At 40.9% G+C, this 22,907-nt stretch overlaps 1 protein-coding gene across 1 annotated transcript in view; it reads right to left on the bottom strand.

Moving 5' to 3' along the window:
- Positions 1 to 17,098, bottom strand: part of SPTBN5 (spectrin beta, non-erythrocytic 5) — a 99,086-nt gene extending 81,988 nt beyond the window's left edge. Inside the window, exons 1-11 of the mRNA XM_075106202.1 lie at positions 16,988 to 17,098; positions 14,248 to 14,415; positions 12,870 to 12,986; positions 11,899 to 12,056; positions 10,796 to 11,024; positions 7,140 to 7,771; positions 6,011 to 6,149; positions 4,354 to 4,586; positions 3,757 to 3,910; positions 2,649 to 2,849; positions 1,160 to 1,366 (exon numbers count right to left, since the gene is read on the bottom strand). Coding sequence (XP_074962303.1) covers positions 1,160 to 1,366; positions 2,649 to 2,849; positions 3,757 to 3,910; positions 4,354 to 4,586; positions 6,011 to 6,149; positions 7,140 to 7,771; positions 10,796 to 11,024; positions 11,899 to 12,056; positions 12,870 to 12,986; positions 14,248 to 14,415; positions 16,988 to 17,098 — 2,349 coding nt within the window. The remainder of the gene's footprint in view (positions 1 to 1,159; positions 1,367 to 2,648; positions 2,850 to 3,756; positions 3,911 to 4,353; positions 4,587 to 6,010; positions 6,150 to 7,139; positions 7,772 to 10,795; positions 11,025 to 11,898; positions 12,057 to 12,869; positions 12,987 to 14,247; positions 14,416 to 16,987) is intronic.
- Positions 17,099 to 22,907: the final 5,809 nt, after the last annotated feature.

Below are 22,907 nucleotides of genomic sequence, written 5' to 3' on the forward strand. Positions count from 1 at the left end.
CTGGTTTGGATAAGAATTTCACATGAAAGGAAAATTTGGACTTGCTAGTTCAAATCACAGCATTCTGACCCTTTAAACAAAACATTTCCAGTATTTGAATCTGTTTCCTTTGTTTTATTCTGAAAGAATAAACTAAATAACTGAAAATCATTTTAGTTTTGTTTGAAGAAGTAGTTTCATTTAGCTTATTTTAAAATATATCGATTCAGTAAAAAAATCTCATTCTGTGCCCATATAAAGGTTAGGGTTTTTTTTTTTTAAATTTTAAAATTTCCAACAAACTAAGGAATTGACTATGCTCACAATTCTATTTGTGGTGATGTTTTAGTATCTGAACATTTCTGGTTTCAAAGCCTGTGAGCGCCCTTGTGAATAAATGCTTTTATTTGTACATCAATACAATTTGTCGCATCCTTTTTCATGTTTAATAACAAAGCAATACATTTCTGTTCTAAAAAAAATTAATGTTGGAATGATGAGGTAAAGGAAAGACCCAAAATGCTCATAGCTCTCAAACTGGTTTGGCTAAACATTGAGTGATCATAGGAACTTGAAAGAAGCAAGTGATGAAATGTGTCATTCATCTTCCCTGACTTCTGCTGTCAAATGACCTATCTCAAGTCAAAAGTTCCCTTTCTAGTCAGTGAAAAAAGAGGGGCATCTGCAGATGTTGACTTCATCCCATGTGCCTTAGACATCCGTCCTGGGATGGTATGAATTGTTCCTGCATTTCTCCACAGATTCTGTGATCCTGTGGAGCTCTGGGATGGTTCATCACTACATTAGGATGCAGAAAGAATTTGTAAAGATGTTTAGATTAAGTGTCTGCTTTTTAAAGCTGACTGAAATGAATAACCTTATGAGAATAAAGAGCAAGAAGGTGTTTGTGAGGACCAGTAGAGGGAACTAATATGATGAGCACATTTCTAGCATTTCACAGAACACTAACTAGAAGGGTTACAAGTGGCCAATGAACTTGAACTTACTTGTCATCTAAAAATTCGTCTCAATTCTAATTAAACATTTATTCTGAATTTTAAAAATGCTCTTGTTTAGCCCATTTGGAATATTCTGTTCTGGCAAAATCAAAATATTTTACATAATTAAAAAACATTTCAAGTTCTTCAACAAAATGTGACACAGCCCCTCATGTACTTACTGCAGCTGGAGCTTGCTCTGCTGCAATGTCAGCCTGCTCTTTCAGGCGTCTCATCTCAGAGGAGTAGGCTGCAATCTCCTTCTCCAGGCGCAAGTGACGATGCAACAGCGCTTCGGCACTCGATTCATCTTTTCCGTAGTCCTTGCTGGCCAGAAGGGGCTGCCTTTCTCGCAGCCATGAATTTGCTTCATCGATGTCAGCAAAGTACTGAAGAAACACAGGAAAGAAAACAATTGGTTTCATCCTGAAAGTATCATATCCAGCTCCTTCTGCTTTCGAAAATAACGAATAAGGCAGAAATGCCATTAGGTCTGTAGCTCTAAGGCTACTTTCAGGTGCTGTGAAAGCTATGAATAAGGTAGCTCTAAATCCATGATATATTTTATGATCACATTAAGCACAGATCATTCACAAATCACAGTGAGTTAATAGATTCAAGGGCTGCCTATGTAACTCTTTAAAAACTCCTAATTAACTAAAACTTTATGGTGCTTAATAGCAGCAGTAAAAGGAACCCACAATGTACAATGTTGGTAGGTACACATAATTCCAACAGATATTTACTAAAGGTTCTAGGGAATAGTCCAAAAACAAATAATGAACTCAGTCTACAACAAAAGCTTTCTTCTTTTTTCCAGAACTTGCAGTCTGCCTGGCTATGGTTGTAAAGAAGCAAAACAAAATTTTGAGACATAGAATAAAGCTACAACAGAAAAAAAGAAAACCCATAGTAGTGAAGGAAAAAGAAAGAACTAAAACACCATATTGATGTTAAACATACTAGATAGAAGAGAGAATTTAGACTTTGTCAAGAACAAAGCTGTTAAGTTTTGTTCCAGAGTCTCATGGGAACAACATGGGAGGAAGGAGAATAAGAATACCTGAGATAATGTTATGTGATTTGTGAATGCTGTTTTTATAGGAACACTTTATTTACAAGATATGTGAATGTTGGTAGGTGTAAAAGTGTAGATCAGAATGGCAGGGTCAAACATTTCCCAGGCTTTGGGAAGTTCATGGTCAAGCCAAGTCTTGTGGCATATTTCTTTTGTTGTTGGGTTGTTTGGGTTTGGGTTGGTTGTTTTGGGTTGTTTGGTTTTTTTTTTTGGCGGGGGGGCACGGGGAGGAGGGAGGGTTGGGTTGGGGTTTTTTTGTTTCTTAGTTTGTTTGGTTTTTTGTTTTGGTGGATGTTTTTTTCTGATAGAAAAATGTCATATAGCTACCCAGATCCCACCCTCAAAAAAAGACTGCATCAGCAGTATTATGTGAGCTATTTCCATTAGCATTTTTAACTTAGAGCAACTCCCAGCTGCTCAAATCTCCTGCCTGCCTTGCTTGCAGGAGGATTGAGACTTCACTGCTGGAGATCTTTTTGAAGGCTGACACCTGAAGGCTTCCTGCCACTGTTGCCCTGTATGCAGGGACATGGAGCAGAACAGAACCACGTCTGTGTCCCCCATACCACACAACACAGTAAAGCCCTACTTACTTGTTTGATGAGAGCTGCTGCCTGCAGGCGGTTTTTGCGATCAGCCACCTCATCTTGGAGCCGCTGCCACAACTTCTGGAGGTTGTCTGTCTGCCTCAGAATGTCCTCCTGGCGCACGGGGTTCTTCTGGCTTAGCTCCCAGCCCCTCCTCATCACATCTGCACATACGGCCCTGTGGGAATTGCACTCTGCTTCGAGAGCCTAGCAGAAGGATGGGAGACATGTCAGCACAACTCTTTCCCTACCAGCTGAGAGCAAAGAGGGGATCCTATTCTCCGCTACTGTAATACATACTTTTCCAAAAGCCCTGCGTTTTATCCATGCCTATGACTTCTCCCTGAGCCCTCAGATGATTGCCCCATGGCTCCCCACACATGAGTTAATGTCCTACTTTTTGCCTTAAATGTGAAGCTTGTTATGCAGTCTTCTCTCAAGGATATATTTGTTTGTTTTTCACCAATTCAGCTGTCTTATGCCTTCCAGAAGCAACAAATACACAAACAGATCCACACAAACGTATATTAAAATTACAGAAGAGGCTCCTGTTTCAGTTTTGTCATGCAAGTTCTCAAGTCCACGAGTCTTTTCACTTGTTCACAGTGATTCTTTGCCATAAGAAGGTAATAGCTCATATACCCAAACTTTTGATATTAGCCCACAGCAAGCTCTTAGGAAAAATGGTAACAGATTCGTAAACTTCCACATGTTATCCATCCTGCCTGCTGATATCTGTCTTCTTTTCACCATCTCTTTCTTTCCCAACATCTCTTTTGGCCAGGAAAGGTGGGAAAACCAAAAACTAGCAACCTTTTTCCCCCTCCCATCCAAAGTGAGCTAATACAGAGCCTAGAATCTTCACTAGAAGCCTCGCTTTTTGTCCAGTAGGAAACATATTCCTCCTCTACCCTTTCCTCCCCCTGTTGGGGAAAAATCCCTACCCTATAAATTTTTAAAAAAATTCCAAAAACTGGTCATGACACTTGAGATAACGAGTGGTTTGATGACTTTCTTATAAGTGCCGTACTGACTGAACTGAAGAAGAAGGAGATAGGTGTTCTAAAATCTTGCTACAATACAAAGACAAGGCACTCCCAGCAAAGTAAGATACCTTGTGCTTCTGAATAGAGGCTGTAATCTGGCTGACATCTTTCCCTAAAGTTGTTGTTCTTGCAAGCTTCCATTTCTCGGAGATCCACAATTCTTCCTCTTTGCAGTCATGGAAGAATTCAAAAAGCTTCAAAGTGTCTTCTAGCTGAGATTTTCTGAAACAAAGAAACAAACAATACATCTCAGCCAGAATTAGGACCCCATGGAGACAATGGTAGCATAATCAAAGAATTCAGAAAATCCAAAACTTGAATGCCTTTTACTCCTCTTTTTCATAAATTAATTTATTCATGGAATAAGACAAAGGAAACAAAATTACATTTCCCTCCTCCTCTAGGAGATGAGGAGATAATCACATGCTATTCAGACTTCATATAAAGCAAGCCATAATAAATGCTGAGAATGAAGCTGTTCATCTTTGAAAGCAAGTGATGTCTTTCAAGTCTTTCAGCTGCATTCAAGACACTCAAGTTGCTTGTGTTACATCTTTATAAATGGAGAAATGAAAAATGTCAAATACTGGGAAGCTGTGTCTTCTGATTAAGGGAGTGACTGGCCATCCTAATCAGGAAGAACGGAGCCATAAGCACAGCCTTACCGTGACTTTTTCACAGCTATAAGGTTCTGATAAAGCTGATGAAGCATCTGAACTTTCGCATAAAGCACTTCTTGCTTAACTGAGCTGTCCTTGCTGATTTCTGCTGTCCTCTGGGTGATGTGTGTCAATCTATCATCATAGGAAGTGATCTGCGAGTCAACCAAGTTGTGCTTCTGCAGCAAATCTACGACTTCCAGGAGCTGCTTCCCACAGTCCTGGGAATTCACTAGCACCTGCAACCAAAATGAGAAATAAAAGGCATTGGCAGAGAGTGCATTCAGGGGCTCAGTACAAAGAAATCAGTTGAAAGATTCCTGTTGACTCTTATAGCTTCTAAATGTAAAAAAGGTAAAGCTGAAAAGCTGCCTAATTAGGGGAATCATACTTTTCTTTCAATTTCACAAGCTAATGGCAACAATCCAGAGTTTCTGTTTTTTGAGGATATACTGCAAGTAATGGCGTCTTCAAATAAGCACCTGTTTTCACACTTAAGTTATTTCTACTGATTAAGCACCCAAGGTCTCAGAATTTGTCAGTGCAAAGAATAGCCCTATGTTATACACCGATCTGTCAGCAGATTGATTCACACTCTGTATTTGGAGAACTCCACAATATCCCATTTTATGGTATGTGTTGACCGCAATGCTTTTTTATGTTTGAGGAACTCACTTGCTTTTGCTATCTAAATAATGAAGGTAAGTACTTCACAGGGTTTCATTGGTGGTTGATGAAGGTACCAAGTGCTTAAAAGTCTGTCCCCTTTCTAATTGTATCAATGGATACAATTATCAAACCTATTGTAGGATATTAGCTTTCCTTACCGGTCTTCTCCCATATCCTTAGGCTGTCATGGTTCCAATAATAATATTACCATTAGGTGTTCTTTGCTTACTAACACTAGGACAGAAAGTTTCATAACTTATGGATAGCTCTTACCTTTCATTTGAAATTCACAACTTCATATAGCCTGTTTACTCTTTCAGTTTAGGTACAATGCAGCCCATAGGCATAAGGATTTTTCTATCTTTAAATAAGACAAAGCAAGGCCGAAGAATATATATATACTTCCAGCCATTACAAAACCACTATGAAATCAGTTATTTCCTATGGTAGAAAGAAGACTTTGGACTCTAACACTCTGGTAACACTTGGAAATCCTCTCTAAAAGCAACCACTGTGCATTTACAGCGGAACTTTTCTCTCTCATAAGTTTAGGTACTTGAAAGCCAGATATATGTCTGAGCTAGTGCCCACCTGTATAATCACTGGAGGTACTTCCAGAAGGTAATTCAGAAGAATTACATGGAATGGGAACAGGAGGCTGGTTTATTCTACTTTTGCTTTTACACTTCTAAATTTAGGTGAGATTATTTCCCATCTTTTTTTTACTATGTAACTTGAATCTGTAGCGCACTCCCTGTAATGCCATATCTGACTTTCTGTTTAGGGAGAGGCCCTGTAGCAAAGCCATTTTTTTCTCATATAGTTACCTCCAATGAAATGCACAGCTGGGCATCTAAGTAAAAATGATATATTTTTTCTATAGCTGATAGACTTATCCTCTGTTGGCACCAGGCAGTCCCTGGAACATAGGGGATTTTTTAGGGACACACACTGGTAGAAGGGCAAGCTGTGTGCTGGTTGAGAGGCTTAGTACCTGCAGTTCTTTCAGCTCCTCCATAATGGTGTCAATGTCCCTCAGGAGGCCCAGAATTTCCTGCATTGTACCCAAGGAGTGTTGTTGTCTCTGCAGCTGATCTAGAAGATCCTGCCATTGCTTTGAAATGCTGTTTTGCCTAGAAAGGAAGGAAAAGAAATTACCAATTTGGACCAAAGACTCTGGGCAGCACTGGGAGATTCTCAGTGCTTGCAGCTTTAGAAGAGCTAAATGAACACACACTAACTACTCTTGCCACTAGTGCAAGAGGACAGGCCATGATCACCAAACAGGTCAAAACAATGCTGTTTTCTAATTAGTGTGATCACAGGGAGGAATTTTGACTAGCACATCAACTGTCATTGACTTTTTAAATGTAGGCATTGCTTTTTATGGATCCTCATACCTGAAATTCCACATTGCTTTTACCTGATACAATGGAAAGGCTTGGAAAAAGAATTGCTCTTTAAATGGCTGTTTAAAGCAAAAAATTAATCTAAACCATACAACAAGTCATCATCTGATCTCATAAAGAGTTTGGTTTACTCTTTTATAGCTGCTTTCTTTAGTTTTGCCACGGGCTTCTGATTTTGTCTGAACTTAGAAAAGCATTGAAATACCACAAGAGAAGTTATTTGTATGTCATTCTTAGCCATTCCCAAATCAGGCTATACTGATAATCAGAGAAGTCATAATTTCTCAAGATTTGCTCCAAATTGGAGTCAGTCTGAGAAGACTTTGTGCCTTAACTAATCTCTATCTCCCCAAACCACACTGAAAAAGAAACGTGTTGATATGGAAAACAAATGTATCTCTCCAAGCATTTCTGACGGAATATAGGATTTCTGGCAGAATAAGTATTTCCATATCTAATGAAAAGGTCTTAAAATTAATTTTCACCAGAAAGCAGTCTGAGGGTTTGATCGTTTAAGAAAATAAAAAATTTAAAGACAATAAAGCATATGTCTTATCTGCTGAAACTGTTCACAGATAGAAGAAATTCCTGCCAGCTTTACTCATGAGGAGCAGAGCTATGATTCATAGCTACAATTTGTTTTCTTCTGCCACACCACAGAATTTCAGCTAATTTCAACCTCCACCACTACACAGTCTCATGACCATTGCTCACTTCTTCAAGATTTGATCTTTGCCATGATAGTTCTCCTGGCTGATGATTGTGGCCATTTTGTTCAAAGCTGTAAAGCGTTCCTTCCTGGGGAGTACATCTGCCACAATAGCTTCCAGCTTCTTACTGGCAGCCTCCATCCTGTCTGCACTCTCTGGCCAGAAGTCCTGCTTCCCAATCACTTTCCTCATGTCTTCCAAGTAGGACTCACGCAGGGCTGCCTTCTTCAGAAACCTCTGGGCTAGCTGTTCCAGCCTTTCTAGCCTCAGCATCTCTTTCTGCAGCGCTTTTCCCCGGTTGTGCTCTGCTTTTTCCAGGATAGCCCAGTGTTTTTCCACATCCTGCAGCATCTTCCCCTCTGGGGGCAAGTATGGCCATTGGTTGTTGGCTCTCTGCTTGGTCCTGATGTTGAAGAGATGAGCTTCAATCATGCCCTTCTCTTGATATTTGAGGGGTTTCTCCACAGTACGGAAGGTCTTGAAGTTGGCCATGAGCAGCCACATTTCCTGAAGAGAGTTGGGGAAATGATGGTCATCCAGTTCCATCACCTTCTGTTTAATCCATTTCAGGAGGTCAGAGATCATCTGCTCATATATAAGCTTCATATCATCTATCTCCTTCAGGAAGAACACGATCTGTGATGGGAATACGAAGTTACAAGCCACATAAGAAGCAGAATGAAGCAAGTTGGGTGAACAGAAAACATCTTCAAAAACCAAGTTTAGGATTCAAATAGTTGGCTATGTGTCAGGAAAATCAAATAGTTGGCTATGTGTCAGGAAAATAATATTTAACAAGCAGGTTGCCACAGTCATCACGTTTTTATACCAATGTGGTGATAGCTGTCACCTGAGGTCAGGTGAAATCCTAGAATAACCTTCCATAAAACACAGATGAATAAATATTATTTAATGTCTCATTTCAGTTTTTATTTACGAAAAGGTTAATTTTGGAATAAAGAGCATGCACGTGGAGACCGTCAGCAGTTCCTATGTGGGCTGACTAGAAAGCAAGAATCCCAAACTGAGGGTTCAGCTTTTTTGTTTCACAATGGAAAAACACACATTTGTTTCCCATTCTCATTCCTAAAGGCAAAACAATTATATCCCATCTCATATGTAGTTACACCCTCTTAGCTTCACCTCCTTAGGCTGCAGGAGACCATCTGACAAGACCCTGATTCTCTCACATGCCCACAGCTGACTGTGGTCAAACAGACCCTTCTCAATCTCTTCTGTTGGAGCTATTTCTGTTTATATAAATTATTAGATTTTGTCTCATAGCCAAACAGGGGTTTGGTAAAGATGTTAACTCTGATTCAGTACTAATTTTCCAAGTCGCAGAGTTCTATTTGTTTCATTTGTGGTGTGACTGGCCTTTATTTTAAGTTCAGGTAAACACTGGAGCAAACATTTAGAATTAAATCCATAATGAAATTAAAAAGGTGTTAGAATAAATCATCCTTTCTTTCTATTTTACATTTTTCCATCTTTCCCTTTTTACTTTATCTCTTTTTTTTTTTTCCCCCACCTTAACTTAGTAGCCCTCCTGCAGATGTCAGGTTTAATGCTGAACAATGATGTCTGCCTCTGTCATTCCCCTGGGCCCGCCTGCTCTGAACAGGCAGATTAGTAAGGGAGATGGCACTGAGCAAAGACCCAGTCCCTGCAAGTAGTAATCTGCTTTTACCTACCAGAAAGCGCACTTGGCAATAAATAAATATCAGTGCTGGAAGAGGAGTAAAACAGTACCAACCTTTACTGCAGGAAAAGCAGCCCGTGACATCAGGGCTCCCTTCTGTATTTTCTGCCATCATACCCAGTTCTTGCTGAAAGATCCTAGCAAATGCATGGTCACCTCACACGGGAGGAGGAGAGGAGATTTACCTCCCTGGGCTGATTGTCTCTGCCATCCTGGTCACACACTTAGTCTGAACTCAGAGACCTCCTTGACATATTCAGCCTTCCCTCCCCAATCCTATTAGTAAATTCAGAGCTGCCTATTTGAGGGGACTAAAGACATGAAGAGCTTAACATCTGTTTCGTTCTCCTTCTGAATGTTTGTTTATGTCAGAAACGCAGGAAGACAGGAGTGCAACATTAGAGACAGGCTAAAAATAGGGAAGGAGACAAAGAGAGAAAAAGAAGCTGGTACGTGGGAAGAGAGAGAGAAAAGAAAGACTAAATATGCTTGTACAAAATGGAAAAAACAGTGGGGCAGAAGAACTGAAAATGGACATGTTAAAAAAAAAAACTTTTCTGTTTTTTTTTCATAATACAAAAGTTACAGCCTATTTGATCCTTATAGTTTATCTAATACATGCTTGCTGACTCAAGGTCTATTTCAGGTTTATCAGAAGAATAACAATGTCTCCTGGCCAAAATCCAGAAAGTCACATGTAGACCAGTCAAATCCTACAGCCCACTATCCTTTCTGATGCCCAATCTTTGTTTGACCAAATTCCAAGTCCTGCTCTCAACTAACGCTTCTCTCTACAGAACATCGCTGTTACTGATACATGTTCTGGGATCATCTTGTTCTTGTCCCAGACCACTGTGTTAGCTGAGCAAACCCTGCTTTGCAAAAGCTTTTCACCTTGTCACCACCAGGGATGTCTTAGTTTGCATTTTTGTGCCTCCCACTAGGCAATATGTTTCCCCTCTCAACTGCACAGGCAGTTCTCCTAGTCCAGATGTTCAGGAAGACCCATCCTGGGTGTGCAGGTTTTCTGTGGGCTATTTGTTTTGCATTTTTGACACAACCATAGTAGGTTATTCTGAAGGTAGAAAAGAAATTCCCTCTAAGGAAAGTGGTCTTCAGCAGAATAACCACAAATTTCCTGCAGTTTTCCATCAACAGGATGCAAGTAGTTTTTAATATAACTCATGATCATATGTGAGACAAAATGTATGTGGAAACTGAAAAAAAAGTTTTTTTAGCTTTGGGGGCTTTTTCCCTAGGACTGTTTCCCCTTCTTTTTCACTCCCTCATTTTTCATGTCTTTTTTTTTTTTTTTCTTCTACATTTTGTAATTGTGTAAGGAGTTAGAAAGAAAGGGTGAGGATTTTCACAGGAAATAAAAATCCAAAGTAGTCTCATAGAATAAGGGATCATCTTTCCTATTAAATCAGAACATTGTTGACTAGGTCTGCTTTTCCTATAGTAATCCTCCCAAGAATGGTCAGGCGTTGAACAGGCTGCCCAAGAGAGGTGGTAGAGCTACCAACCCTGGAGGTATTTAAAAGATGTGTAGACGCAGCACTTGGGGACATGGTTTAGGAGACATGGTAGTGTTGGGTTGACAGTTGGACTTGATCCTAGCGGTCTTTTCCAACCTTAATAATTCTATGATTCTAAGATTAGTGAGATCTGTATGCCTCAAGCTGCCTTGGAGCCACAACAGTTCTCAAACAGAAACTGTGAGGTCAAAAATGGATTAATTTTCAGTGAGATATATGTGATCCCCTTCAGATATCAGAGAGTCTGCAGATACTTCTCAAGATTCAAGTGACAATAAAAGGTCTTTCATATAGCTGTGCCATTTGATTCAGTTCAAATGATTCTGAAATTGAACTTGCACAAAAAACTCCAACCATTTCCATCATAAATTTAGCTTTATGTATTTAACTTTTAACTTCTGAAGGTAGCAATGCACTTACTTTGGTAAGTCGCTTTTGTATTGTCTGTCCTTGTTTCAGTCTAGAGAAGTAGTGGTAATAGAGTGACACGTAAGTCATGATGGATTTCTCATCTGGGTAGGGTACGGCCACATCCTCAGCATCAAGCAGTTTGCTGATTCCCAGCTCTTTCTCAGCAACATTGAAGGCATTGTTCAGGTTTTTGATGGGCTGGTCCTGCCGCAGTGAGCTATAGTGGATAAGATCAGGCCTAGGCAAGGTGAAGAACAGGGCATGGAGGGGAAGAAAGATTTTTGTTTGTCATAAGTTCTTTCAGATTATAAACCATAAACTGTTTATTAGACTAAGGAATGTGACATCAATGCTGAAATTGCTCTGCCTGACCCTGAGCTTCATTCACCCCTTGCCTATATAACAGGAAGAAAGTTGTCCCTTATGAACCTGAAGTACCACTCCCAGCAAATCTCTGCCCTTCACTTATTTCTTCTCTTCACTGATGGGTGAAAACAAAAGCCCATGAGAGAGGCAATTCTGAAAAAGGAGGTGACTCCCAGCTGGGGAAGTTACAGGATCCCACTGTGGTATCCTGCCAGAAGATGCATCAGAACTGTTAATGGGAGAAGAAATGTTCAAGGTTCTCCCAGGTGGTTTCTCTCTCCTGCCTTGGGCTGATTTCTGCACACTTTTTCAAAGGGCCAGAGAAGGGAGAAAGAAAGAGACTGATAGGTTGCTTACTCTGTTACAATTGAATCAGAAGGTATACATGCTCACAAAGTTCATACAATAAAACCAGTCTCTAAAATAGAAACTTCTGAAAAAGAGCAATGGGAACGTGACTGAGGGGCCAAGACAAAATAATGGGCAGCATTGTTCAGATGTGTGATATTCCCTTGGAAATTTGACTTTATGCCCAACAAAAGGAACTACCAAGCAGGAGCTTTTCGTCCTTCCTTCCTCAGAGAGAGAATATCCATTTGAGAAAGGAGAGTCTTCAGTGAGAAAGGGCAAAGGGAGAATTTGACAGTTTACTGACAAATATTTGTAATTCCGACGCTGGGGCAACTTGTGCTGGAGCTAGAAACAGCAATGAACAACTCGTCCTGAACTGATCCATCAGATCTTACCTGTGAGCATGTATGAGTGCATTGAAGGCCAGCCCATCGCTCCAGCTTTTGGAGAAGTCCTTCACATTCACATTGGAATAGCTGGCAGTTTTATGCTGACACCAGAGTAGTAAGGCTTCATTGGCAAATAGAACATCAGCTCTGCCTCCAAATTCTTCCTGTGAAGAGAGCAGGGAAAAGAAAAATCAGTGTGAACAATATACGGAAGTAGCATCTGTGGGTTTATGTTATGTTCCAAAGATCACTTTGTATTACTTCTGTCCTATTCACAAATCCCCCCAAAGTCATGACTTTCAGACTGTAGAATAAAGGTAGATTGATTTAACGTGAAAGTAGAATTTCACTCTTAAAGTAGAAGTGAATTGAATGAACTCAGAAATTATAGAATGAAATGCAGGTGTTAAAAAGTTTTTAAATGTTTCTCTTCTGCAAGGTTTGTAGAAATCAAGTGGAAAGCAAAGCTCAGTTTATTTGCTTCCTCCACTGTGAACTAGAACTCAGAAACAAAATATAATCTATCCAGGTCTAATGGTAGAAGTTATTACCTTTGATTTCATAATATCTTCATAGGATCTTATCTTCCATGTACCCAGAGTACACGTTAAATAATTTTAAAAGGAATATTTTTCTTTAGAGAAACAGCAAAGGAGAAGCATGCAGTTCTAATCTGGAGGGAAGGGTCATCAGAGAAGTTCTTCCCGAAGTCAAAAGCCAGTGACAAGTTTGTGGGAAAGAGTGAAGAACATGAATATCCTATCTATCTCCAAGTTACTGTTTTCTGCTTCTTTGAGAAACTATAAAAAGGATTCAATTGCTTTTAGAAATCATTGGCTGAGTGACTAGGTAATATTATAAGACCTGCATGACCAAAATGGGTAGGAAACATCATCAAAACAGTCCTTACTGGCCTGAAACTCTATGAAGTCTCTGAAATACTCTAATCGGGCAAAAAGACAAAGACACTGTTTTACCTTATCAAGTTTGATAGACGAAATCTGAAATCGAAGTATAATGATCCAGATAAGTCCCAGGATTAAGGTTCTATCACCATCTACGATATTCTCAGGACCAATCACTTTTACTTGTACCTGCTAATAAACCAATATCTGTTCAGCATAAAAGTACTCATGTCCAGCTCTCTGAAGGAGGTATCTGTGTAACAAGCTATTATTGAAGAGGGTGTTCAGGCTTTCTTAAGGAAACTGGTTTTATGCGATCTCTTAATTTGTCTATATAACTGCAAACTCCCATGTTCACACCCTAGCTCTCACGTGCACCAAGGATGAGTTTCAGCAAAAGCCTGGCAAAGGGACAGTGCTCTCAAAGGTTTAAAGTTCCTTTAAATGTTTTGAAAACTGGTTTTTGAGGAAAGAATCACAATTCGCTGTTCCTTTCCTCCAAAGGAGTGACAGCAGGGCAAACTCAGAGACCATCTCTTCTGTCTGGTCTCCAGCCAGCTAGTCAGCATATAGTTCTTTGGCTCACCAAACAGTACTAACATCCCACTCAACAGGCCACGGCTGCCTTCCCCAGTATAAGTTGAGCAGCAAGCAGGGCTGTAGTTTATACCAACAAGGCGATACCTCTTCAAGAAGTCTGAGCATGCTGTATCAGCTCCTGCTATCTGCATGATCCTCTCTCTGGAGGCTGGACTCATGTGACAAGTGATGGTTGGCTGGTCCAGCTGGCAGAGCCTGGATGTGCACATAACACTGGGACTTACATGGTGTGCACAGTATGTCAGCTGGAGCCCCATACTGTATTGCTTTTGTTTTGTAATTAGCAGAAATCCAGACATCATATTGTTTCCCACACCTACTGCTATGAAACCCTTCTGCTCCTTTGGAATTCGTAGCATAGAGTTTTGTGTGATGATTTTCCAGAGAAGTCTACAATAAATTGTTTGCTTGGAAAAGAAAATAAAAGACATACTTGCAGCTGAAATGAGGATGCACAACTGGAATAAATAAAACCAATGCAATGACTGTGATCCTGTGACTTGCTGAAACTGTCAGAATCAGAGCTCTAAAAATCTCCATTTTTATACCAGGTAGCTTCGCCTTTGCCTAATGATGTTTGCTCTCCCCCAACATCTGATAGATATAGAAATGCAGTATGTTTTCATTTAGGTGTGACTTATCTGGGGGAAACACTAGCTGTTTAAGTCACGTTACTTGAATAACAAAGACATTGAAATCTGATGAGATAGCTTTCCTTTTAATAATACCCCTGACCGGTCTTCAAAGAATATCTTACTGCATATCAGAGGGAGAAATAATTAATATAATGCTATAATTAGATGGTAACATACATAAGCTATTGTGTTCTTGAATATCAATATTAACTTACCTTGGATTTCAGAAATGTGATGGCTTTGCTGTTGTTCTCTAGAAAATGCACTCTCATCTTTCCCCAGTTCGGTCTGGGCAAAACTTCTCCAGAGAGCAGCTCCAGCAGTCTCATGAGAGAGATGCCATCCTTCAAGTCTGTGTAAATATCTTCTATCTCAACATTTACCTGTGAAGACCAGTCAGACAATCAGACTCTGGCTGAACACTCGGCCCACAGAACCCTCTACTTCTAATACTAAACAAAGAACACATTCTTGCTGCTCACCGAGTCTTTTGTACGTCAGTGCATATTTATGAAAAGTGATGAGTCTTAATTCACTAAAACTGATTTGCAGGAGGGCTGACATTGTTTATGAAAGTGGGCTGAAGTAAAAAACAAAACAGAACAAACCACAAAAAACCCCAAACAAACAAAAAAGAAACACCAAAAAACCTCCACAGCTGGCAAATAAAAACCGGATTTTGAGAAATATAAAGAAGTTCAGCATTTTTAAAAATCAAATATTTTGGAAGTGCTGACATTTTTTATTTCAACTCAAATGAATCTTTTCAAAGTTTTATTATGAGCAATGCATTGCATTTAAAAATTGAGCTGATAATCCCATTTAATGACTGAGTTTTTACTCCAGTCTCAACAAAGTCCGTTATGTCCTGCTTAGACCTATGCTACCACCCAAAGTCTCCATATTTTTAGCCAGAGTCTCACACTAAGTGAAAGATTAAGATCTTTTACAAAAATTTATTCATTTCTGCCAGTAGCGAGGCCACCCAGTGCTTAGGTAATACAACAGGCCATAGTGTGTACTCTGACCTAACAAGAACTTGCCTTGGGCGCCGCCTTTTGGCCTTATGCCACTAGCCATCAAGATGTGACATTAAAACCATACCCCACACCCAACAATAATTTACTGTGATTTTGAAATCACGGTAAATAATCTTTTTGTCTTCATGAAAAAAGGAAAAATCTGAAGTAGTAGCTTTTTTTCATTCAGAGAATCGTTACATGTAGGGGAAAAAAAGGACAAGCAACAGACGTGCACTTTTTCGTTCCTGACCAATTATTAATCAGTTTAACAGACCTTTCCTCCAGAGAAAGGAGAAAACACTGAAAGTGTAAAAGCAACGCAGAGACTTTAAGTCTATATTGTGGGTGGATCAATAATTTATAACTTTCTCTGACTGATTATCTCCATGAAAACCTCCCTGTTTAGTTGTCAAATTTATTTCTTTTTGCATATTAAATAAACTTAAAATTCTGCATGTATTACATAAGAAAGTTAAAGCTGTTATATTCTGTGACAAGTCTATAAATGAAGAATAGTTCCATTTAGATCTGTAAAGAGACAGTCTTCATATATCTGCTTTATGCGTCACCCGGCAATAGTTTTAATAGCCCTGTTGCATCATTCTTCCCATAAAGATACCAGTCACAGATTGCTTAACAAGTTCAATCCAATAGCATCCTTAGTGCTAGACCTGAAATCGCCAACAGTGCAACTGAGAATACTGCAGTGTCCTGTAGTATGATCCAATGGCGTTGAAGTGTGTGTTGAAAAGCTGAGACTACATTGCTGAGAAGACCTAGATAAGCTGTGTGTCTCTGCACCACTTCTTACCGTATATGGTTTGGAAAGCTCTCACAGGCTTTTCCCCCCATGCTTTTATGATACATCAACAAGTACTATGCAGGAAGTTAAGACTGACATTTTAATCTTTGAACTTGAAGGTGTTTTTAAAATAAGAAAGTACGTATATTTATCTGTAGCTAAACAGAAATAATGTCCTACACCATGAAAACCTGACTTTCTGCAGGTGGCAAAATGAGAATGTGTTTTGCAGTTCTTCTCTCACTGTAAGAAAAATAAATTTAAATGTTTGTTGTGCTCTGAGGCTGCCTTTGCACCAATCACCAACTTAAAACATTACACTGAAAAAAAAAAGCATCTAGTATTGAAATGTCATATAATAGTGATGAGCTAGAATGGAACCAAGAGGCCTGGTCCTGCTTGGTGTCACCAAGGTCCATTTTCATTAATATCAACTACAGACTCTAGAAAAGGGAATTGGCTTTGGATGATGTAATTCCCTACTCTGTGTGACACAGCTACATCATTTGTGCCTGAAATGAGTTAATCTGCAGTAAATCTGGAGATTTTTGGAGTATTTTGGAGTTACCTTGCACACACAAATCAACTGTGCACTAGCTCTGAAGCTTTCTGGAAGTCTGAGACTGAAAACAAACTGGTCTGTACTTGCACGGTAGTATGTCTGAAATTGCTAGACTTAAGGCAACTTTTTCAAAGCCATTGAGCAGCCGCTGAAGCTGGACTGATAAGGCAAAGCAGAATGCCTTAAATTTTGGCCAGGCAATTAAGAATTGAGCATTGTTTGGGGAAATCCAGACATCTGCAGATACTTATAGGAAAAGGGAGAGCAAATAAAGGTTTCCTCTGAGATGATCGCCAAGATACAGTGGACATCACAATATGACAAGATAATAAAGTCTACAAAAGCCTGATTTCAGGGAAGACTGGTAATGTAGTCAATGGAGACAGATGTAAGGTAAAAGATACAGGCTGGAGCACTCTGGTTATTCAAAGCCTTCCTTGCTTGCATATATGTGTAATGACAACACTCAGGAAAAATCTGTTTAAAATAACTTAAAAAAAGAATAAACTGGGTGAAATCAATAAAATAAAAAACAGAAAAAGAATCCCCAAATGGAAGGAGCTACCTACATTATTCCTGAAGAAGACATTGTTCATCCAGTTGGTGAAGGTTTTCTTTTGCATGGACATACGCTGCTCCTGCAGCTTTTTGATATGGTCTTTTTCATATTCGGTATTCATGGTCACCTAGGAAGTCAGAAGCTCCAGTGAGGTGTTCAGTGCTAAAGAGGTCTGCCTGGCCAGCTACAGAAGACAGTAAGATGCCCAGTGTATGCAGGGAACCCAACCCCAACGGGTACAAGATTCAATACCACACCCAGTATAATACCTTAATTTCCTTTTGCTTGTACTTTGCACTTTAATTTCACTCATCTTTTTTTTTTTTTTAACTTACTTGAGTTCTCCCTTTTAAAATGCATCTCTAGTTTCAGGTTGAAAAATGTGACATGTTTCTATGAAGCTTTACTTACTTTCTTTCAGCCCCTCCCTACTCACTTGATCCCATGAGGAGCACCATGATCTGAAAGCCATCAGTAACTTCCCTGGATGTGCTGGAAGCACATGACAGAAAACTGATCTTAGACCTTGTCAGAAAGAGGGATCTGCAAATCACTTCCAATGCAGCCCTTGAAAGTGTCTTATGTTCTCTGAGGACTGGTTGAGATGCTGCTGTTGGCTTTCAGACCATAGTATTTCCAACAGAAATCAATTAGCTGCTTAGAAAGGAAATGGAACCAACTTGGTTCTTTCTTCTCCTGAGTTCAGTTTGTGCATATCTGTCACTGTAAGGATGGTGACACAGGTTCATAATCACATGGACAAGGTCCTGGGCTGGGAGTCAGAAAGCGTTATTCCTCTTCCCCAGGCTGTCACAGACTTGTACACCTCACCCATACCGGTGAAAAATCAGGCTTGTAATTCATCACAGTACCCAAGCGGAACATTCGGGAAGGTTAGAAAGGAGTAGTCTTCCCTTTAGAGTGTGAGACACAATAAACTAGATTTCAGCTCAGCTGAACAACTCTTTTGGCGTCATTTGGCTTATGGGGTAAATCTGTAACAGCAGTGACCTTGCTGTTATGAAGGCAAGAGAATCACTTAAAAAACCCCAACAAACAAAACAAAACACCAGTGTAAGATCCATAGCTACAGGCATCTTTACTGACCCAACATCATCTGCTTGGACTACTGCCATAATTATAAGTGTTACCTGGATGTCAGCCTAGCTGTGAAACTAAGAAACCTGTTGTAATGGTAGAAGAGAAGAGAGGCGTCTGCTGCTGTCAACCCACTGCAAAGAGAGAAGGGAATGAAAAATTAACAAACTGACAAACTGCAGAGGTGTGGAGCAGGGTGACCTACTTCCTAATAGTCTGTGTCCATTTTGTGAAGGCCCAGTTCTCAGATATTCTGGGCTCTGCGCCCTTTTAATTCATAAAACGTAAAATACTGGAAAAAAACCCATTGTCTGTCCTAGTGTGAGAGGACAGCAATAGGGAAATTGCAACAGCAGCCACCACAAATGGGAAGTTGCTGTCCTGATAGTTTTCCATGCTCTAGTAACTATGAAGAATGTTGCCATTTTACAAGATGAAAAGGTGGGGCAAGCGCAGAAGTAATGATTTGTTACCGCATTTTCGACTACTTTTTTTTTTATTTTGGCAGATGTTTCTTAACCCCCAGTGCTTGACTTCTGCAAAACAGGGACAGCATCGAAGCCTGACAGTTCAGCAACAGCACAGGACGGATCATGAACGTAGATGAAAACCTTATGAAAGGAAGAATTTAGCAAAGTTTGAAATGGAACTATAAAGAAGATCCTCACAATATTTTCTGATCTTTTGGGCTGGTTCAGCACTGCCTACTTTCTCCATCTGTAAAGCAGGTATTCAAAGAATTGCCTTTCCCTGGTAGAGGTGTGATATTAACTTACTCCCATGTAATAAACCCACATCTTAATGCCATTTCTGAATTTGCCAAATGGTTCTCAGAATGTCTGCGGGCTCCTTTTTTTAAAAGGGTTGTCAGCCAAGCATTGCAGCCACCCTGGACAATGACCTAACTGTTTCCATCTAGGTGCAAAGGAAGCTTATTTGTTAAGCTACTGCCTCACTCAACAGCTCACCTGTTTTATTAAATTAAGTTAGCAATGCTCCCTGCATCAGTAGATGATTACCTGAAGGCAGAGCTGTAGTAGGTTATCTGCATTTGCAGGATGCAAAGGCAGTGCTAAGAGGCAAATCTGGCTATAATGATACATTTGAGAAAGAAGATCAAAGAACATTAAAAAAAATATAAATTACTTACTCAGGTTCGGGGGAACTCCCTTCTGAGATTCAGCAGTTGGTCATTCTGGAGAATGGCTTTCAGTTGTAGATCCACTCCTATTCCTACATTCAGCTCGCTGTTTTCATGCAAAGCGACCTTTGAATTCAGGAACAGAGACCAAGTATTTATGATCTACCTATGAACCTTTCATCTGATCTGAAGGAAATAAGCCATCAGAACACAATCAATAAAGGTTGTCACAGGCCTTGTCCGATTCTTATGCTCAAAAATAATGTATGAACAGCACCAAAATTACTATAAAGCAGTGAAAATAGTCCTCTGCCATACTGATGCTTTGGCCTTTCACCATTTCACTGAAGGCTCTGACTGATCACAGGCTGCTTTTCTAAAGGAATTCTTACCTGGGAAATTGAACCCGACAATTGAGTCTGAAAATGAAAGCACAGCAGAGGGGACAAAGATCAGAGCAGTTCCAAAGTGGTTAAATTGGGATACAGCAAATGAGAAGGTGAAATTGCGAAGTGTCAGGAACGTGCCTGTTAGGAAGGAGCTTTGAGGAAGCTCGTGTGCAGATACCTGCTGCTGGCAGGGCAAACTGGGATCAAGCTAGCAGTTGCAGCTGCTTCCAAAGTTTACTATTGTTGGACTTCTCATCAATAACAAAAGGGAAAATAATTCTAGTAACTTATATAGCAGTAAGTCCTTTCTGTCACTTACAAGGTCACACAAGCACAGAACACATTGACCTGGCGTCATTGCTGGGAACCAGAGGGTTGCTGCTGGGAAGCACTGCTAGAAAATGGGCAGGCATCTGAAATCAGAAGCTGTAAGTGAAGATGTCCAACTTAGATATGAGGTAAGGGAATAGCAGAAACTTTTAACATGTTTCTGTTAAAAGAACATGTACAAAGAAATGAACCACCCCACCCCCCCCCCCAAAACTCAGATCAGATAAAATTTGATCAACAAAATCCGTATCTTCATACACACCGTAGAGAAATGCCGTACATAGTGTCACATAAGACAGCTAAAAATAAAAAATTTAATATATATGTTACAGGTGTTACTCAAAACATTCCCTCCAAATTACTGGACTTGTGTCCACTGGCCAATTAATACAATGTAATTATTAATTAGCATTAAACGGGAATAGGATGACAGGAGGAAAGGGATATAAATCCAGCGACTGTTTAAATCTCTTCTGTAAGATCATTGCCTGGTTATAGGGTTTTAGTTCCACTCTTTTCTCTCTTGCTTTTAGTTATATCTACATTCTTCTAAAGGTAGGATTCTAGGCTGCTGGCTTAAGTCTGGTACAGGTTGGCTAGGTTGTATGTGTTGAGAAAGTGCTCTGGCTCCTATCAAATAGCAGGGCAGAGGACCATTAAGCAAATTGGCCCTGGATACAGGCATTTCTCTGTATCGCAAGTTAATTATTATCTAAACAATTAAACATGTGAAGCACTGGCTTTGCTTTTTATGACAATACAAGGCAATCAAGCACCTGGTATAAAAAAATCACTAACTCCTGAATACCCATCTCCATTTCTAATATCTATCTATAGTTCAAAATTAAAATGGTGGATATTTTTGTAACTGTGATAAATAAAGTTATTTCCTCAATTATTTATATCCTAACAAGGTAAGATGAAGGGCAAAATAATATTTGCGTGCAGTTTCCTGGAGTGCCCAGGAAAAAAAATCACCCGTCCAGGCTAATTATGGGCCCCCTCTTGCTGCCTCCGTGGAAAGGGGAACCTTGCCACTGACCTCAGGAAGGAGAAGGGCACAAAGAACACCCTCCCCTTGGCCTGTTTTCAGTCTGAAGTGGTTTTCCAGGATGGCAGCAGCATTTTCTTTTTTCTTAACAGGAAGGACCCTGATGTGGGATTCACTTCTGCAAAGTAGCAGCCACATAAGACTTGTTAGGTTTTTCAGTACTCTTTCTTATCTGCCCACAGTCTTGTTCTGCTTAAAACAAAAATGGAGGCCATGGAGATCAAACAGACCTCACCCCCAAACAGCCTGGCTTGCAGCCCCAAAGCTCCTCTGCCCCCAGCCCTTCCCCCACTGCTCTTCCACTCCTAGCAACACCAGATAAAACAGGGATGTGACACTTCCTCTCTACTTATTTGAAATTTTATTTGTTTTCTTGAAATACAGTTCTCCTCCTCCTCCCACGACTCGTATGTAAATTCCCAGCTCCTCTCTAAGATGGGAAGAAATGTTTAAGGCCCCTGCCACAAAGAGCATAAAAGCAACAGTCACAGGACCAGCAGACGGTTGCAGATGAGGAGATCGCTACCCCCACTCCCACCCGTGACCTGAGTGAGGGCCGATTGCCGTGAGCTCTCCCAGGACAGCAGAGGCCTGGCCCTGCGGAGGCCTCCCTGGCCTTGCTGTCCAGGCAGCAGTGCTAGCTCCCCCCCGCATCATTGCCCTCGCCCACCTGCATGGAGGGGTTTGCCAGAGGGGAATACATTTGCACAGGTGGGAGCAAATGCCTTCACGTGCCAAACTGTCCCTACATAAAGCCATTCACAGCCCACAGTCCTGCAGCTAAATGAGCCCTTCATTGTACCAATCTACTGCATCCATGCTCTGAGCTGCCACTGAGCAAAGCCAGCTCTGATTTAAAAGCCATGTGGCCATACTCACGCCTGCTCTTTCAGAGGACCGAGTTTATTCACACGGCCCAGGTGAAAGGTTTGGCACAGCCCGTCAGTCTCCATTACATACGCTTTGCATACACCCGTTCCTGAAGGTGCGTGAAAAGCCTGTCTGATCTCTGCTAAGGAGAAGGCTCCCCAAATCTTAAAGAAAATATGTATGTTAAAAGCAAACACATGCATGACAGCTCAGCCCTGTTACTTCCACGCCAGAATCTCAAAACAACAAATATCTGGGCCTTGACCCTGTGGAGCAGAAAGGCAGCCACCTCTCAGGGCCATGGTCTTGTAGCCCACAGCGTGCCGAGCAAGCACAGAAACTAGCCCGCTGCCTGGGGCCAGCAGCCTGGGTACCACAGGTAGCCCTCCCCTCTGCTGCCCTCCCCAGCTCCAATAAAGAGCTGATGTTCAGTCTCAGCAAGAGAGCGTGGACACAGGTGAGGTGAACCATGACCCCAGAATACTTCCTAACCACATCTTGAATCACAGCAAATCTTACACCTCATCGTGGCGTAGAGGAGCTACGCCTTGGATACTGAGTACACCAGAAAGCAGCAGGCAGTCATTATTGCAAGAAGCTGTTTGCTCATTTGGGATACTAAGGATGAAGAAAAGTTGGGGAGTTAGTCAAAAGCAGGTTAGGAGAGGTGTGCAGATCTCCAGCTGTCAGTCTGCATAGATTCCCTGCTTTCACGGGCCCCTCAGCTGACCTTTGTCCCTGAACAGCCAAATACTTCTCTCCCCAAGGGGCAGCAGCTCACCGGCCCCAGGCACCCGCCGCCTGAACCCCACATACCTACCTTCCCAGTGCTGCTGTCACCAGCTGCCCCAGGGTGCCACCCACCCACGGGCAGGGGGGTCCCTGCAGATGGAGCCCCAGCTCCTCTTAAAGCTGAGCTCTGCCTGGGAGGATCTAAACCTGCATCCCGGGATGCCCGGTTGTTATAAACCTCAGCCTCTCCATGTTCTAGTCTGAACTAGAAGTTGCTTTTCGCTTTGAATAGTTGGCTAGCAGCGACGTGACATCAACA

This window comes from Phalacrocorax aristotelis, chromosome 10 (genome assembly GCF_949628215.1).
Source record: "Phalacrocorax aristotelis chromosome 10, bGulAri2.1, whole genome shotgun sequence".
Lineage (NCBI taxonomy): Eukaryota > Metazoa > Chordata > Aves > Suliformes > Phalacrocoracidae > Phalacrocorax > Phalacrocorax aristotelis.